Source organism: Engraulis encrasicolus, chromosome 10 (assembly GCF_034702125.1).
Source record: "Engraulis encrasicolus isolate BLACKSEA-1 chromosome 10, IST_EnEncr_1.0, whole genome shotgun sequence".
Taxonomy (NCBI): Eukaryota; Metazoa; Chordata; class Actinopteri; order Clupeiformes; family Engraulidae; genus Engraulis; species Engraulis encrasicolus.
The window spans coordinates 40,648,035-40,667,569 of NC_085866.1; the positions used below are offsets into that span (position 1 = coordinate 40,648,035).

At 45.4% G+C, this 19,535-nt stretch overlaps 1 protein-coding gene across 4 annotated transcripts in view; it reads left to right on the top strand.

The window, feature by feature from the left end:
• The window catches only part of clstn1 (calsyntenin 1), a 55,046-nt gene that overhangs the window by 13,907 nt on the left and 21,604 nt on the right, over positions 1 to 19,535 (top strand). For 2 of the 4 annotated variants that reach the window (XM_063208871.1, XM_063208873.1), the window contains exons 2-7: positions 4,310 to 4,432; positions 12,337 to 12,366; positions 14,701 to 14,896; positions 15,989 to 16,197; positions 17,728 to 17,877; positions 18,754 to 18,939. In XM_063208871.1, coding sequence (XP_063064941.1) covers positions 4,310 to 4,432; positions 12,337 to 12,366; positions 14,701 to 14,896; positions 15,989 to 16,197; positions 17,728 to 17,877; positions 18,754 to 18,939 — 894 coding nt within the window. The remainder of the gene's footprint in view (positions 1 to 4,309; positions 4,433 to 12,336; positions 12,367 to 14,700; positions 14,897 to 15,988; positions 16,198 to 17,727; positions 17,878 to 18,753; positions 18,940 to 19,535) is intronic. The other 2 variants (XM_063208872.1, XM_063208874.1) reach the window with 1 other exon arrangement.

The following is a 19,535-nucleotide window of genomic DNA, read 5'->3' on the forward strand; positions in this document are numbered from 1 at the left end:
AACACAAATAGCTCATAGATATTTTGGAAAGCAACTTTAGAACTCTTTTCAAGTGACCTATTGCAGGTGGGATGCTTTTGAAAAGCTGCAGTAGCAAGAAAATACCGGGGGAAATCCTGGCCTAACCACCACTACGGTTTAGTTGTAATCTCTTTTCTGTAAGATGTATTGTTCTTTAAACTCATAGCGATAGCCATGCAATGAAAGCCGATCTGAAAAAACAAAAGCAAAATGTTTGCCCGCTAGCAGCACTTAAGAATGTCACACCTAATGATCATGACCGATGCACCCTAATGAGCATGACCGATAGCTTCCCATCGCGCTGGCGTACTGCGTGTGTCTGACTCTGAGGAGACATTTTTCATGTGTGCGCAGTGGAAGCTCTGTAGGAAGCGGTAGCCTTGGGGGCGACTCTCTGCTCCCAGGTGGCTGGAGCTTCGGCAAGGCTGAATATTAGCCCAAGCTCATAAATTTCCAGACTGTACTATGAGTGTGCTGCTGGAGCATGTTTGTTGCCCAGCTGCCAAAATCTCAGCTATTCCCTGCTGGCTGATTTATTTTTAATGCGTGTGGATGGATACCCTTTGAAGCAGATGCTTTCATACGACTGCTGCTGCTGCTGTTACTGTTTCTGTCTCTGCTGAATGCTATACTAGATGCTCTGTCCCTTTACCAGAGGACAAGGCGTGGTTGCCTCATGTCACTGCAGACAATGATTCATGGATCATTATAGGAAAGTAGGATGTACAATTACCTGTGTCTGTGGCATTTACTCAGCGTTGCAAGTTGTCCCATGATCTGATCTGATAAAAGGCCATATCTGATAGATGTTATTTACATTTTTTGCTGTAGTGTAATGCCAAATATTTTTTGGATTTCAAGGATTTTAACTGATCAGTTTATGTAAAAAAAAAGACTATAAAGTGGTCTGTCCTGGGTCTTCTAGGCCTATATTTTGGGGTTTTTTTTGTAAATGGGTGGTTGACGTTTAAGGCAGTAACAGAAACATATTCCAATTCCTGAAAAAAATGGGTGGAGCTCTCTGTGGCTTAATTTTTGCCATTTTTGGGAAAATGTGTCCTGTGGTGTGACATCATTGGTATGACATTGGTATGATTTCTGTGAGATACAATACAATGATTAATATTCTGCACAAGCATATTCCCAATGCTCTTTCTGCTATTGTTCCTTTAACCCCCACCCCACACATACACTATTTTTTAATATAAGGTTAATATTTATGCAATCATGCCAAATGCTATATAAATGATTCAAAATGTTGTTGGTTTATTTTATAGCTATATTCCAGGTTGTATTAATGTTACAGTCACACCACAGGACATTTGACATATAAACCTTTCCATAAATCTGAACAAAAATGTTTCTTCTGATCTAAGACTAATATGAAACATGATGTACCACATCTTCTTTCATTTACATTTGTTTTCAAGAGGAAAAATATCAATTTTGTAGATACTTAACTAATGTTACGTAAAAACAGGGCGTCATGTCAACCACCCAAATACTGTCATGATTTGACTTGGTAATGAAGATTTCTGTGGTGGATGACAGATTGAAGGGTTTTTATAATTTATCAGATTGCTTTGTATTATTGGGCTCTTTACAGAATAAACACACAGAGTTTACATAAAACAGACTCTATTCTTTTTATCTTCGTAAAATGTTTTGCCCATCCTCCTTGAAGTTCACATGGCATGACACCATCTTTGAGTGCCCATATATAAACCACTCATCGTAATCCCTTTTCTTGCGATAACACATTTGTATTTCTATGAATGGAACAAATCTTTAAATTCTTGCTTGAACAAATCTTGATGAAAGCAACAGGGCGGATTACCATGCCTCCCTCCAGTCCTTGTGTGAAACGGCTACTGTGCCGTGTCGACGTGTTTTGTAGCATGCATGCCTGGAGGTCACAAGATGACGATGACGGGGCTTAACACGGATTTCTGGGCAGGAAACCAAGACTCTGAGCCCCTGAGCTGCCGAGTCCCTCCTCATGGCCTCCAGTCTACATGGTAGTAGTGAACGGTTGAAGAGCAGGGTTTTATAGGCTCCCATAAACAAGGTGGATGTATGGTTGCCAGCCTGACCAGCTCAGCTCAGCTCAGCTCAGCCCATCTCATCGCTATGGTTACCTGAGCGATGCACCCTGTTATGAGATGGAGGCTGCCTTGAGTGTAAAGAGAGCGAGAGAGAACAAGAGAGAGAGAGACAGAGATGGAGTGAGAGAGAGAGAGAGAGAGAGAGCAAATTAGAGAGAGAGAGAGAGAGAGAGAGAGAGAGAGAGAGAGCAAATGAGAGAAACAGACCAAGGGAGAGAGAGAGAGAGAGATAGAAAGAGCCTTGAGAGTGCAAAAGAGAGGGGTGGGTGCGCAGGAAGAGGAGTGGAGAGGAGGAAGAAAGAATGCAAGAGGAGCGATAAGCATTCACTACGGCTCTCTGTGTGTTGTCAGGTACTCAGTCACTCTCTGAAACGGTCGGACAGTGCAAGCTGCTGCCGGTGCCGCAAAGATATCAGGTTTCTCACCGAAACTGCTGAGGCGAGGAGAATGGGAAGGTGCTTTAGGTAGGTAGGTGAAGGGGGCAGCTGATGTTACTGGATGGAGGAGAGACAGCCTTCTGCCCTTCACAACAGCTGTGCTGCACTGCACTGCTCTCATCAGCCAGCACCCACCAGCCATGTACTATATGCACAGTATAGTACACAGCTTTGACTTGACCCAGGACAAAGCCATTTGTAAAGCCCCACCCCCCCTCTCTATGTAATGGGGACTAATGGGGACCTGATTTTGGGCATCCCCTCTCCCTGGGCCCAGGGCACCTGACCCCTTTGCCCGTCACCACTGTGGAATTCCCTGTACTGTACATGTCTTTGCCCCTATATCAGTGCTAGCATCAACAACACTGGCTCTCCCCACGCTCCATGTTCCATACCATCGCTCCCAGGCCTGACATTGCAGCTGGCATGTGTTTGTTGTTGTTGTTCAGTAGGGGAGGTGAGATGAGGTGTGTGTGTGTGCGCGTGCGTGCATTCATGCGTGTGTCTGTGTGTGCTTGTATGTGTGCTGTGTGTGCAGTATGTGTTTACCGGTATGTGTATGTGTTTGTTATTTAGTGAGATGGGGAAGTGTGTGTGTGTTTGTGTGCGTGTGTATGTGTGTGTGTGTGTGTGTGTGTGTGTGTGTGTGTGTGTGTGTGTGTGTGTGTGTGTGCATGTGTGTGCGTGCGTGTGTGTGTGTGTGTGTGTTCGTGCGTGAGCTTGTGTGTGTGTTGGTAAGGTGGGGAGTATTAGATATGCAGACCAAGGGGGATGTTGGCGTGCGGTGTATGGAAGTGACATTTTAAACAGGGAGCCGGTGGCAGGCAGCACTCCTGCCTCTACAAACAACACAACCTGCAAGCCCCTCAAGCAAGCAAGCAAGCGGTCTAATGAGCACTGGCGCTGTGCTGCCCCGGCCCTCGCAAACACACACACACACACACACACACACACACACACACACACACACACACACACACACACACACACACACACACACACACACACACACACACACACACACACACATCACCTCCCCACCGAATAACAAACACACTTGCATCCCCCTCTCTCTCTCTCTCTTTCTCTCTTTCTCTTTCTCTCTCTCTCTCTCTCTCTCTCTCTCTCTCTCTCTCTCTCTCTCTCTCTCTCTCTCTCTCTCTCTCTCTCTCTCTCTCTCTCCTTCTCTCTCTAACTCTCTCTCTCTCTCATGGCAGATGTCAGCCCTGTGAGGCAGTGAGAAAATGTCACCCTGCAAATAAAAGCTCTGTCATGCTGTGCTGCAGATGTATTCCAGGCTGTTTTTTTACCCACCAGAGATGACCATTAAGATTATATCTACTGTGCCCGTAGCATAACAAAGAGAAAAAGACAGAGAAAGAAATCATAGGCATAGTCTTTGTACGTTTACAGTATATTGAAACTGTCAGCAGAGCAGAAATAATTGGAGGCCTGCATTTCAGAACTTAACCTGAGGTCACTTACACTGGTCTGTTGTGGTCAGTCTACACGCTCCATCTCTAGAACTCTCTAGTTTTTCCCTGTTACTCTATCATTATCTCACAGACAGAAATGTGGAAAGGGATTGTTTCACTTTTTCAGGAAAGGCAAAATGAAGTAAAAAAAAAAAAAAGAAAGAAAAAAGGTCAGCTTTTTTGGGCCCCAAGCACATCAATGAAAAAAAAACCCACATTTATATCCAGTCATGATCTAATTTGCTGCTGCTCTGTGTCTTCTTCTCCACAGTGAATAAGCATAAGCCATGGATCGAGACCACATACCACGGCATTGTGACGGAGAACGATGACAAGGTGTTGCTGGACCCTCCTCTGATCGCCCTGGACAAGGACGCACCGCTACGCTACGCAGGTGAGAGAACTGACCCCAGCTCCTTGGACCTGCTACTATATATACAATGCTTGTCTTCAGCACTTTCAGTATCAATTTCAGCAGTGTCTTATCAGTTGGTACCCACCTCTCATACCCACAGTTACCTCTGCCTACATGTTGGGGACCCCCCCCCTCCTCTACTGTTGTCCCTAAGACCCCTTCCCTAATGTCTCCAGGATACTGTGACATTTTCAGTTGTGTGTCTTCGTATCACCATCATATGGATCACCCGCCACCGGTATTTTGAGGACCTCCTCCAAGTTTGTCCCTCAGACCAACCGCACACGACACGCCCCTGGCAATATTTTGGGGCCCGCCTCTACTGTTGTCACTTAGAGCCCTCCTGTTTCCAGCACTGGTGTCATTTTCAGCAGTGTCACTTCACTTCTATATCGAAGTCACCCTCCCCATGTTTTTATTTTGGGAATCCCCTTTGGGGTTGTTCACCGACCCCACCCAACCTCTATTGACTTGCCTCTAGCTTGGGGAACCCCCTCTGCTGTCGTCCCTTAGACCCCCTTCCTGCCCTCTTTTCTCCAGATCCGCTCTCCAGCACATTGTGGCATTTTCCGTAGTATCTTATCACCACCACCCCTATAAAAGTCAGCATACTAGTGTCCCCTGCCTCCCCCTTTGCCCCCCCTCTGTTGTTGTCCTTTAGACCACCCCACCCACCCCCCGATATGTCTGTATTTTGGGGATCCCCTGTGTGGGTGTCAATTTTGGGCCCTTGCTTACCCCTTCTGTGCCACCCCCTTGACTCCTACACAGCAGGTTATTGACATTAGATTGTGATCTACTAATTAACGTTAATCACCTCAATAGAACTCCACCCTATTCGTTTGCCTCAGACACACATCCGCCCAACTACCCCGTTTGCTTTATCTGCCAGATCTGTAAACAGTCTGTCAGTCTCCCTCCAGGCAAGCAAATGAATAGTGTAGGCTACTGATATCCCGCCCATTAAATCCATTAAATCAAGTGGAAGCCTACACAGATATCAGATGGTGAATCTAAGGTCATCTCAAGTCGTCGTCTCTCCCTGTTCCTGTCCCTATTTTGGGGTTCCGTCCGTAATTTGTTTTTTAAATGACCAAAAACAATTTTTATGAATGAGAATAGCAGTGCCTAAGAATAATATGTATGATATGAATTATAGTATTGATATTCATGTGTTTTCCATGTGGTCTGGTAACATAGAGGACAGTACAAGAAAAAACTCGAAGTTACACTTCTTTTCCACTCTTAATAGCCATCTCAGCCATGTTTTAACATGCTTGTGGACCATAGCTGACATTGTACGATCTACTTTGTAAGTCTTGAAAGGTTAACCCATGAAATATCTAGTCTTCATGGATTTCTCTGACAAGATTACCGTAAGCTGTAAAATGTCAATACTCAGCCAGCGAAATGGAATGTAGCATCCATCAATTCTCCCTTTGAGAATACCCCTGGAACACTCTAGCTGTAAGGTTTTATATGTAGGTTTGCTTTTTTATTGTATGTCTCGCCTCTTTTTTTATTTTTAACTCCTTAAGACACAGCCCCTGTTATAATTTAACTGTTAACCAGAATGGCAATGACCAAGTCGTAATACATTACTAAAGGCTCTGTGCAGTCATAGTGGTGTAGTACTGTGGTAGTTAAGTTTTCAATGACTTTTACAACATTCCAGTGGTGGAACTGTGTGTGCTAAGGGGCTACACATACTAACAATACTGAGGTGGTTGCTCTATTTTATTTTATAAATTCAGTAGCTAGCTGTACTTTGATAGCTAGTCAATAGCTAAAGAGCTTCAAGGAGATGGTCAGCTTCTAGGTCGACTCTTAATGCATGTGTGTCATGGGGGGACACAATAGTAGGGTGTTGGCTAGCAGTAGGTCAGATCTGTCATGAATGACAGAGAGGTAGATTGGAGAGATGGTCGTTTCATGGCTCCCAATGGGTCTGTTGTCAATGTTTCAACCGTTGAATTGAATTGCTGAATATCTCATGACTGTATTACTGAATATATTATGACTGCCTTACTGAAAATAGCGTGACTGTATTACTGGTTTGAATGAATGAGGACCCCAGGAAGACTAGTAAATGTGCTGCGCCACAAGCCTGTGGAGATCTTTTAATATAAAAAATAAAAAATATAAATGTGGATTACAAGTGAAGAATTGGTTACTAGTGCAGATATCCTCCAGCTCAACCTCCAACCCCCACCTCCAGTACCACCCCCATGTTCTGCAGAACCCGCCCCCTCATAGATCGTCCTCCTCAGGCCTGCTTTTATGTCGCTCCCAGCTCCCTCTCTGTTCTCGTATGCAAAGCCATCATGTCCCATTGCTTATAATAGGATGCATTCATTCTGACTGATGTGGTGCAAGTCGTGGTCCCAGGGCGCGTGTTTTTTCTGGTGTGTTTCCTTCCCGTCTTCATCAAGCCCCCCGTTCGTCTTCAGAAAAACCTCATGTTGGCTCTTGGCAGACTCTTGCCTGACCTAATTTGTCGGAATGCGGACTTGTGTGTATATTAAAGTGCCGCTCTCCGCATTTCAAATAGGGGAGATGTGGCCCGCCCGGCGTAGTTTCTGTCATCTGTGTTTGTCGGAAGGCAGTGTGCATTTTTAAAAAATGTCATCAGACACAGAGATGGATGTTTGAGCAAGGATTGCCTCCTGCCACCCCTCTCGCTTGCCAAAGCCGACGGGGACCATTTGTCACAGGGGCACGCCCTTTTGATGAGGCCGCGTTGCAGAGAAGAGAGAAGAGAGAAAGAAGGAAAGAGACGCTCACTGATATGTTCCTGTTGGCCTGCTGGCTCTTTCTCCCTCTTTTCCTCCTGCATTATCTTTTTCTATCACCCGTCTCTCTCTTTTTTATTTCCGTTATTCCTCTCTTACTCGTTCCCTCTCCCTCTCAGTCTGTCTCCCCCCTCTCTCTGTCTCTGTTTCTGTCTCTCTCTCTCTCTCTCTCTCTCTCTCTCTCTCTCTCTCTCTCTCTCTCTGTCTCTGTTTCTGTCTCTCTCTCTCTCTCTCTCTCTCTCTCTCTCTCCTCTCTGGCCAAGTCACATGGCTGTGTGGGTGATGCTGGTGAGGCTGGTTCTGACTTGGTGCGGCCATGCCATGTGGATGCTGGGCGTCACTGACTCACTCTCTCTCTCTCCTCCCTCCGCTATCACTGCAGAGGAGCCTGGTGCCATGCGGGCCAACTCACCCACTCAATAGGCGGCTCAGCAAGGACTTGTGTGTGTGTGTGTGTGTGTGTGTGTGTGTGTGTGTGTGTGTGTGTGTGTGTGTGTGTGTGTGTGTGTGTGTGTGTGTGTGTGTGTGTGTGTGTGTGTGTGTGTGACTGATTGCATTTGTGTTTGTGTGTGGCTGATTGTGTGTGTGTGTGTGTGTGTGTGTGTGTGTGTGTGTGTGTGTGTGTGTGTGTGTGTGTGTGTGTGTGTGTGTGTGTGTGTGTGTGTGTGTGTGTGTGTGTGTGTGTGTGTGTTGGCACATTTGCTGCCTGGTCTGGCCTGCCTGTGAGGGGCCCCTGCTAGCTGACAAATAAGCCCAGTCATCCTCTCTCAGGCTCGCGTGAATCTGCACCTCTCTGCAGTTTGGAGAAGAGGCACACACAAGCAAGGCTTTCAGCCCCACATATCCCTCTCTCTTTCTCTGGCAATCTCTCTCTCTCTCTTTCTCTGGCAATCTCTCTCTCTCTCTCTCTCTCTCTCTCTCTCTCTCTCTCTCTCTCTCTCTCTCTCTCTCTCTCTCTCTCTCTCTCTCTCTCTCTCTCTCTCTGTCTCTCTCTCTCTTTCTCTCCCTCTGTGGGGCCCTACCATGTTGTTGGTGCACAAAACAAACAAATGGTCACACACCTGTGACAGTCCTCTTACCAAACCCCATGTTGTAAGATGCCGTTAAAATGTACCTGTTAAGGTAATTTTGTTGCACGAACTGCAAACCTTTTTCTTCATGTGTAATTTTTTGTGCTGTGGGCTTAGTGATAACTAGCCTGATTATCATCGACTTTCAAATCTCTTCGAGACTTGGTCTGACCAAGAGCATAACAATTAACATTTCCCAAATGGCATTTCCCAAATGGCCTGCCTTGGTTTGCTAATGATTGTTTGCTTCCCAACAAAGTGGGAGGAGTTCCCGTATTTGCGGGAACTGAGAAAGTACTTGCATTGACTCTTGACCTGACTGGTAGCAACGCTGAAGCTGTTGCGTCACTAGGAGGGCACGACCTGGCTAAGTGATAACTCAACAGTTGCGCTGAAATGTTGACAGGCTGGGATGCTTGTCTAGTTTGTTAATTTTCCCATTTGGTTTTCTAAACGTCAAAGCTGGAAGTGATAACATTTGTGCCTACAATCCCTCCTTTGTGTCTCAGGGCAGATTCTCAACACATTTTACTGGACCACAGTGTACAACTTAACATTGTATCTCAAGGCAACACAACACATTCATATTATAACATAACGCTTTTGTCCTAAGCAGTCGTTTTTGGTCATGGGTCCCTTCAGACGTTAAAACAGATACACAGTAACAGGTGTATGAATATATAAGATATTATATCCCTTGACGGTACCACTCTCAGAAAGGCTAAAGCACACACACACACAGCCAATCTCGCTACACTGTGCACTGGGCAGCCATTTCACAGCTTCTCTCTCCCAGGCCGAGGCCTCATAAAGAGCCCTCATAAAAACCTAAATCTGCCATTATGGCCAAGATGGAAAGTCAAACAGGGACAATATGGGGAACCTTAACAGCTTGGCACACAGCAATGCCAATTGCTTGTTATGGTTTTCGCCTTTTGTTTCAGCTCAAAAGCTTGTTTGGCCCGAGTGGATCAATGGTTCTTGGGATTGCAGCCTGGAGGCTCAGTCGATACTCATTCAGCACGGGGTTGATGGGAGCACCCCCCCACCTCCCCAAATCACACTAATACACGCACAGGCACACGCACAGCCACAGGCTCAGAAACATACACACCCAAGCACGCACATGGAGATAGACAGACACAGGAATAAAGATGCACACACGCACACACACACCCGCACGCACGCACACACACACACACACGCACGTACACACGCACGTAGACACATACACACCAGTGGCGGCTGGTCGTCTGTCAAACAGGGGAGGCTGGTCAATTACAGTATGTCCAGAACGCAAAAAAAAGGGGGGGGGGGGGGGTTGACACACATCTTACATTGGTCCTGAGCCACATATGGCCTCACACACTAACTGACTCTTGTTGAAACAAATTTGTTAATCATTAATCATTATCCCCCTTGTAGCCTATTCAAATAGGGTTTTTTTTTTTAAATTATTATTATTATCATTAGGCCTACCTCCGCCACATAATGATGTGATTGAGTTTGCCTTCGTTGTTCATTACTTGGTGCACGGCTTAACTTACCACTAGAGGTCGCAAAATCTTTAATTATTTAGGCTACCAGACATTGCCAATACTGCAATACACAGTAGGAAACGGGACTTGACAGTTAACCAGTTGATCAGACACCACGAAAGCTCAAAAGAAACGGTTGTTCTTCCCTACCTTTTTCACCAAGTCAATATTAGGCAGTGCTCTGCTCTGCTCCTTGATATTCATTTTATCCTCATAAGGACGACTGGAATTCGCCAGAATTTAATCCACAATGCTTGGCATTTTGCATAGCAACGAAAAGTAGGCAACCTCAACATTTGAATTGGGAGATTAAAAAGGATAAGGACGTGCCACTATTAAGACTTTATTCGCAACACTAGGTTTACAAGAATATGTACACAAAACTGGAGTTCACCGCAATGAATAGCTTCCTCACTGGTTACCACGACGAAACTTCTTCTCAGTCAAATTAATAACATATCCGCTTTTCAACTACTGTAGCCTAGCGTATTACTGACACGGGGTTCACCCAATCACAAGTCGGAGCCTCAGTCTCCGGTCCCTCCCCCCCGCTCTCTCTTCTCCATTCACTCCCAGTGAGGCTCAGTCTCAAAATCAAAAAAATGTTCACGGCAATAGCCAATGACCGTTTAGCATTTTGCCATTGAAAATGCGTACAATTCCACATGCCATTGAAGTCCATTGAGACTCGACTCGCTTGCGTTGTCATGAGCGGAGAAAAAAACTCGTGCGAGCCTCGGGATCTTATTACAGATTGGTTAAATCTCTAAATTGAGCACATGCATTTTATATGGAGCTGGGTCTGAAATAGCAATGTTATTAAGTCGTGTAAAGCATTAGTTTACATACTATTCTCGTGATTTTGGACAGGAGGCGGCGCCTCCCTTGTACTCAATGAGGAATCGCCTCTGACACACACACACATATACACACACACACAAACTCGCACGCACACTCACACACACGCACACACGCACACGCACACGCACGCACACACGCACGCACACACGCGCGCACACACGCACACACACACACACGCAAAGTCCACCCTACACACCACTCTTAAGGTGATGTCTGGCATGAAAGTAGCTGAGACCTGTTGTCCTCCTCCTGAGTGCTGGCGTTTGATCACCCATGGTTAAGCCCTGTGCCTGGCTTACTGGGAGGGGGGTTGGAGGAGGAGCTGGAGGTGGAGGAGGAGGAGGAGGATGAGGAAGAGGAGGAGGGCACAAAGAGCCCATGCTGCATGACTTAGCCCAAACAGTGTCGGGCCTAACGGGAAATCCATTTCAGATTGTTGAGGTGAAAACCTGTGGGAGAAGGACGGCCAGCCGGGCCAGCAAGAGGCCGATGGAGGGAAGGAATGAATAAGGGAGGGATGGAGGGAGGGAGGGAGCGGGTAGCAGTCAAGCAGGGGTGTGATTATGTGGATGGGAGGTGTGACAGGTTGGGGGGGGCGCGGGGGCAATTTGGGGATGTAGTAGGGCCACCAAAGGCAAGCCTGGGTCTCAGCAGGAGCAGCCAAGCAGCACTAACCCCCCTAGTGTAGACTAGCGTGCCACTACTGCCCACTGGCCAACTGCTAGACTCTAAGAGCCCAGGGCTTTAGCACAGTAGACTACACACACAGTCCTTGCTCCCAGCCGCCTTTCCTTTTGGTGTTTTGTTGTTGTGTGTTGTCCGTTCAGTTTGAGCAGTGGTGGTCACACAGCTCCTTCTGCTCTAGCACTGCTGGGTTTTATAGCCGGGCAGTGACGGTGTCAGTCAAACGGAGCATAGTTTCCATTTGAACTTGATTGAAGTTCCATTTGTTTAATGTGCCCCGATGGCACTGGAAATATCGAAAAGGAAGTGCATCTGTCTGCTTTTCCTTCCATCGAGGAAAGTACGAGTCTCTGTATGCGCTGTGTACTTCTGGAATATCAAAAATAGCAGCCTTCTCTCTATATCCTCCCTCCCTCTCCAACCTCTCTGCCCCCGCACCCCCACCGTCCCTCCACCACCACCCTATTAGAGTCTGTTTCTTGTTATTGACTCGTTATGTCCAGCTCTTTCCTGAAAACGAATGTCCTTCATGCAAACACACCTTGGGCTTATTTGTCTGAAGAAACTGAAATGTGTTTTCCTTCTTTGTTCCGTGGCTGTGTACTGTATGTGTCCATCTGCCTGTGTCATGTGTATGTATGTATTGTATGTAGTGTACATGTGTGTACTGTAATTGGTGTTCACATGATAAGCTGTCAGTATCTTGCCGTGTGTCTCTCTCTTTCCTTGTCTGCCTCTGTATCCTGTCTGTCTATATCAATCTGCATCCCTTCTGTGCTCATGCATCTCTCCATCTTCTTCTCTCTCTCTCTCTCTCTCTCTCTCTCTCTCTCTCTCTCTCTCTCTCTCTCTCTCTCTCTCTCTCTCTCTCTCTCTCTCTTTCTCTCTCTCGCTCTCCTCTGACTGATCTGGCTTTATCTTCTCTCCCCTTCTTGTAGAGAGTTTTGAGGTGACCTTCACCAAAGAAGGTGAATGACGGGTTCTTTCCTCTGCTATGTGAAACTGTCGTTTTTTTCTTTTCTTATTAACCCCCCTACCCCACACTAACGCAAACAAAACAAAACAAAAAAAGCATCAGCATTTTTCACAGAAACCTCTGTTATGCTGTGATCTTTTTTACTTTTACTAGTTTTTAAAAAAAAGTATATGATTTTGTTCAGTTCTTCTATCATTTGTTGCTACTTGTTTTTCACTCGCTCCTAAATGTGTTGTGGGTAAGAAAAAGATCAACTGGATGAAAAGTGTGTTGCGGGGATGAATGTGTCTAGAAATATCTGTGCATGAGACATCCATTGTAGTTTGCAGATCCTAACAGTGCTTCAGCAGGGGAATTGTCCTTGCGGGACAATAGACTTCTCAACTAAGTATGTGCATATGTCTACTATTACAGATACCTCTAGCTGTAAATTTATATCTACAAACAGTGAAGTAGCAATTTGAATTAGATGTCGTGCTTGTATTTGGACTAGTGTGTCTTCAAAATCAAGCAAAATTCTCAATAGAGTAAAACAATTCAATACATTCTAAAAATTTAAACATTAAACATATCTCTACATGCTTGATTGTAATGTAGAGGCATGAATGGAGATAAGACCAGACATGTTGAAATCCTCTCAACAACAAGTTGTTCTGATGCTCTCAGAAAAAAAAAACATGACCATCAGTGGTAACGTCATCGTATGTATGCACATGCACACAAATTCTGGTGATTGTGAATTAATTTGAAGCCCTAAAAATTATGTGAAATGAGAAACTACATAGAAACCCCCCCCCAAAAAAACAATGGAAATGCTAAAACATGTTCTGGAAGTTTTGGAAGATTCCTCAGTCTAAATCAGTCCTGACTCGGAGGTGCCGGCCCGAAGTTGCTGAGATTGTTAACTGATGCAAACTCTTGACGCTTTTCTGTGGATGCACCGTATATACGTATATATAGCCAGCACCACTTCCCGTCTCCTCACGTCTCGTCTTGTCCACACACTCCCCCCTCACCATTAACCCCCCACCCCCACCCCCCCGGTCACCTGGTCACAGCATGACTGCAGCTGGTGTTTGGATGTGGATGTCAAGCAAGTGGATATTTCTAACCCCCAAGGCTCTCATCCAGTGCTTCCGTTTGATTACTCTAACTGTTGCGCTTGTTGTTTTGTACATTTTTTTTTTGTTTTCATCTTGTTTTTTTTCCTTAAAAAGGTGTGGGAGAGTCGACATTGCACAGGAAGACTTTCCTTCACACTATGACAAATCTAGCTTTAGGTGGAAAACCGTTCTCTCGCTTTTAAGGAGTACCCCTTTTATGTTCAATCCGTTGCTTTGTAATCAATTATGGACCATATAATAACTGTCATTGGTAGTAATGTGTGTGCAACACCAAGCCATCCTTAACACTCCTCCATTCATTACAACCATTGTTGCCGTAAATTAACCTTCGATTTTTCCATTGGTCTCGCGACAACCAAGTCAACATCCTCAAAAATTCTGAATTTTCTGAGGCTGTGAAGGATTATCACTTTCTTTGTTTAATTTGTATTAGTTCTCCTTTCTTTTGGATTTTGTTGCCTTTGTATTTAAGTATTCCTGTGAAATGCCTTTCCACATTTTCTGCTCTCTCTCTCTCTCTCTCTCTCTCTCTCTCTCTCTCTCTCTCTCTCTCTCTCTCTCTCTCTGATTTTTCTGGACTACTTACTTGCATGCGTGGATGCGATGTGACCAAAGTGGCTTGGATGAAACACTTACGCTTTAACTCCTGCCACAACCTGCCTACCCCACCCTACCCCACCTCCCCTCCCAAACACCCACCTCACAATGCTGCCAGCCTCCTCCACAACCCTACCCCCTTCCCTCCCTCCCTCACCCTCCTCCACCAGTGTACCAAGAGTGTCCAACCCCCCCTTTGGCTGCAGAGTGGCTAAAACACACAGAACAACTTTGGCTGTTCTTTATTTCTCGTGTGGTGTGCTCCTGTTTTCATTGTGTTATTGTTTTGTTTTGGTTGATTGGTTGGTTGATCGGTTTTGTTTGTTTGTTTGATTTCTCCCACATGATGTGCCGCAGTGGGTAGCTTCTCTCTTGCCGTGATGCCCTACCCGCCCGAACGTCCCCCACACCCTCTTGCCACCCCACACCCACACCCTCCCCGAACCCTACCCTGACCCCCTCAGCCCTGACACCATCCCTTCTTTCCCCCCCCCCCCTCTCCCCCTCTCCCCCTCTCCCTCCCTCCCTCCCTCACTACCACCTGGAGACATAGTCAGGCTCCAAACTCACTCTCCCTTGCTCTCCCCATCTTTTGGCGTACCCAGGAGAGATCTGTGGCTTCCGGATCCATGGCCAGAACGTGCCCTTCGAGGCGGTGGTGCTGGACAAGTCCACTGGCGAGGGCGTGATCCGGGCCAAGGACAAGCTGGACTGCGAGCTGCAGAAGGAGCACACCTTCACCATCCAGGCCTACGACTGTGGAGAGGGGCCCGACGGGGCCAACATGAAGAAGTCACACAAGTACGTCCTCACACATAGTGCTGAATTGTCACAGCCTTTTTACTGTGTACCATAATACACAGTAGCACAAAGTATAATTAGAAAGTAAAATAATAGATCATGAAAGTGGGTAGAACTCAACACCAAAGACCAGTGGGCCCCCGGCCACCACCTTCGGTAGGTGATGGAATAATGTTAACAACGACAACAACAACAACAACAATAATAATAGCAATAATAATAATAATAATAATAATAATAGTAGTAGTAATAATGATAATAATAAAAGATCCATCTGCATTTCTTTCAAGCATTTTTCACAAAGGATGTTGCTCAGTGTGCCTCACAGTTTGATAGAGTAACAAAGGAAAGTGGATACACATGGTCAATTTTGTTGTTGTCCATTAGTCGTTGAGAATTTTGAAATGGTCTTTCGTATTTCATCTCCATCAGCCTGTTTTGGATTCTGTCAAACTGCAAGCAAATAGATGCGCAGCTTTGTTCTCAAAAGTTCATACATACAACATAATGTCACTGTTGACAAGGTTAGAGAACTCAAATGTAATTCAATGGTGAGTATAATTATTGCAGTCGTGACACACAAGTTTGCTTGACCCAGCCAAGCCAAGCATGACATAATGTTGTTTGAAAGCACGGAAAGCTGAGGTCGTTAGACGGATGACCCAAAATCATTACTTGTCCTCCTCCCAGCGTTTCGACACTGGGTCCGCATCCAATTATCTACTTTTTGAATGCAACAAGCGTCATCATTATGTCCGTGTGCGGTTTATGGACTGAAGTGAATCGTTTAACTCAGATTTGACCCAACTTAACCCCATGCAACCTTCAAACTCTGTGAACTCTCTGAACCTAACTCTCGTTTGTCATCCCTGTCATGCACATTCACGCCCTTGGCACTGCCACTGTATTTTGGGGTTTTGTTGGGTTGGTAAATGACCCAGGATGGACGGACGGACTGACTCGAAACCTGGGTCTCCATGGGCATTATGGAACCCCTTGACTATTTTGTCTATGAAAAGCGGTATGTAGTAGCAGATGCATTTTCTTACCGACATACTTGCTCTACACCCCTCTATCACCCTCCCATCACAGGGCCAACGTCCACATCCAGGTGAATGACGTGAACGAGTACTCGCCCGTGTTCAAGGAGAAGTCCTACAAGGCCACGGTCATCGAGGGCAAGAAGTACGACAGCATCCTGAAGGTGGAAGCCGTGGACGCCGACTGCTCCTTCCAGTACAGCCAGATCTGCAGCTACGAGATCGTCACCCCAGACGTACCCTTCTCCGTCGACAAGGACGGTGGGTAACCATAGATAGATAGATAGCTAGATAGCTAGATAGATAGATATATAGATAGATAGATAGATAGATAGATAGATAGATAGATAGATAGATAGATAGATAGATAGATAGATAGATAGATAGATAGATAGATAGATAGATAGATAGACTCTGCAGCTATGAGATCGTCACCCCAGACGTACCCTTCTCCTTCGACAACAACGGTAGGTAACCATAGATAGATAGATAGATAGATAGATAGATAGATAGATAGATAGATAGATAGATAGACTCTGCAGCTACGAGATCGTCACCCCAGACGTACCATTCTTGTAACCCTTGGGTGGATGGATGCGTGTATCATAGACGGATGGATGGATGAATGAATAAATGAATAAATAAATAGCCAGATCTGTAGCTATGAGATTGTCACCCCCCTCGTGCCCTTTTCCATCGACAAGGACGGTGGGTAATGATGGATGTATATATGGATAGATATAGATGGATAGATAAATAATGTAAATTGATTGATCTGTAGCTATGAGATCATCACCCCAACATGTCTATCTCCATCGATAAAGAGGGTGGGTAACGATGGATTGGTGGATGAAAAGATGGATGGATGGAAATATAAATAGAAAACATATGCACCAAAGTGCAAAAACAGACAAAACGGACAACTTGGACTGTCCAAAAAAACAGACAGGGACAGACGAGATCTCCAGACTCGCCAACGGTGGGTAACAGAACGGGGACAGTGACAGGCAGGGGGCATAGGGGTTATTATGGGGGACAGAGGAGATCTCTGCCAAGCGCTTAATTGGTGCCAGGGAGCTGGTGGCGTCAGATCCATGACACTCGCTTGGGGACAGTTCAGAGGGGACGTTCTAGTTGTGGGGACAGTCGAGTCTACATCGCACCACATCCGCACCCCGTGAAATTGATTTCTGCAAATCAGTGGCCTGCTTTAAAATTCAATTCGACATGTGGCTTTGGAAGGTAATGCCTGTCACCTTGAGGTGTGAGGTGCATGCAGTGATGGGTTTTACATCCCTTTTTGCCTCGGGGCTTTGAGCACAGAAAATTACGGCGGGAGATGCTGCTTGCTCAGCTGGGTGGTTTGACCACTTCAGTGAATACGACAGGATTGAATATCCGTATGCCAAAATTGATGGAACCCCAGAAAAACGTTAAGAGGCAGGAGTTAACCCATCTCCAAATTTACACAGCAATTCCTGCAGTCAGAGAAGTCGTAGTGGTAGTAGCAAAAATCTTTAAATGTTTAAATATAAGGTGTTTAACATGCATATTAGTATCAATGTCAGTATTTAATATTAATGTGAGTGTTACTACAATATGCCCTTGCATGCCCTTGGTTGACAACAGTGTGAGGTGACATCAATGTGAAAAACAAAATAAAATGTTTTCATAATGAAAAGAATATAGGACTAAAATTATGAATGATATATTTATAATGTTAAGTTAATTATTACGATTCAAGTGTCTGGTAATTGTAGTCACTGACTGCAAAATCGAACCCATCTCCAGGCAACATCAAGAACACAGAGAAGCTGACCTACAACAAGGAGCGCATGTACAAGCTGACGGTGACGGCCTACGACTGTGGCAAGAACCGCGCCTCTGAGGACGTCCTCGTCAAGATCAACATCAAGCCCACATGCAAGCCCAGCTGGCAAGGTAGCTTAGGACGCTTGCTCTTCTAATGCATGTATGCAGAAAGATCATGTGTAATAAATTATAGGTATGAACATACTACATATTTATTGTTTTCATATATTAATTGCATGTACCAGAGCTGGTGTGTGAATGTGGGAATGTGTATGTGTGTGTGATGGTTTACTGAAAAATATAAAAAGAATACACACAAGACATAATAAACATACATACATAATGAAAATACAGAAATTAACACTATGTGCAGTGCGTGCGTGCGTGTATGTGTGTGTGTGTATGTGCGTATGCGTGCGAGTGCGTGTCTGGGGGTGTCTGTGGGCCACTGACAGCTTTGGCTGGGCCCAGGACAAAACCATCTGAAAGGGCCCCAAACCCAATACATGCAATGTAATGAAGACGCATTTCTGGGGCCCCTCTCTCCATGGGTCCGGGACAAGTGACCCCATTGTCCCCATTGTCCCCCCTGTCGACGTCCCTGTGTATATGTATTTGAAAAGCGCTTTGAGACAACTTCATTGTTGTGATACTGCGCTATATAAATACATGTTGTGTTGTATTGTATTGTATTGTACAATAGTACTGCTCATTAATATCCTTCGGGATAAAAGAAGTATTCTATTAAACTTGAATCTCGGAAGAGATGGCTCATTCTTTTCACCAGTAGAGCATATATAGAAACCAGTATCCCAGTAGAACAGTGCTCTGCTTTTATCCATTTCAATACTATACAATAGCAAATGTTATCTCTCTTTCCGCCCCACCACCCCATCCTTTCCAAGTTAGCCAAGGCTTCAGCAAGCATATTGACTATGTGACTATGTATTTATGTCTTATTGCTGTATCATAACAAACGTTATCTCTTCCCCTGACCATGTCCAGGCTTCAACAAGCGTATCGAATATGAGCCTGGCACGGGCAGCCTGGCGCTGTTCCCCAGCATGCGGCTGGAGACTTGCGAGGAGCCCATCACCTCCATCCAGGCCACCATCCAGCTGGAGACCAGCCACATCGGCAAGGGCTGCGACCGCGACACCTACTCCGAGAAGTCCCTGCACAAGCTGTGTGGTGAGTTAACCCCTTGGCGCAGCACATATGTTATAACCTTACTGTCACCAAAATTGTAATGTCTATGTCTTAATCTGTTACTTTAGGCTCTCGGCACTGTCAAAGCAATGTTGTTATGATGTAGTTGAGTATTTTCAGCAAATAGTGAATAGGCCCGCCGCCGACCGCATCTGCAGTAAGAGGCTACGGTGGTCTTGGGCTATTACAGAATCCAGTTAAGAGCTAGGATGATAATCAGATGGCAGCGTAGGTATATCCAGAGGTTTCAAAAGTAAAAGTAAAAGTAGGAAAATAAACACAGTTTCCTTCCAACACAGTTAACTGACATATTTAACATAAAAAGCACATCAATATCAGAAGCTGGCTTGACCGCAGCGGCACAGGGCGCCGCCATCTTGGCATTTCACGTTATACTTACACCATGAGTTTACTTTTACTTTTGACACCTCTGCGTATGTCTGTGAGGGAGGGTAGTTTACTGACAGGGACACCTACTCCGAGAAGTCCTTTTACAAGCTGTGTGGTGAGTTACAATGTAACCAAGGATCATCCTGACCTACACAGTCCAGACCCTGTCCTGAAGCTGTGTTCTCACA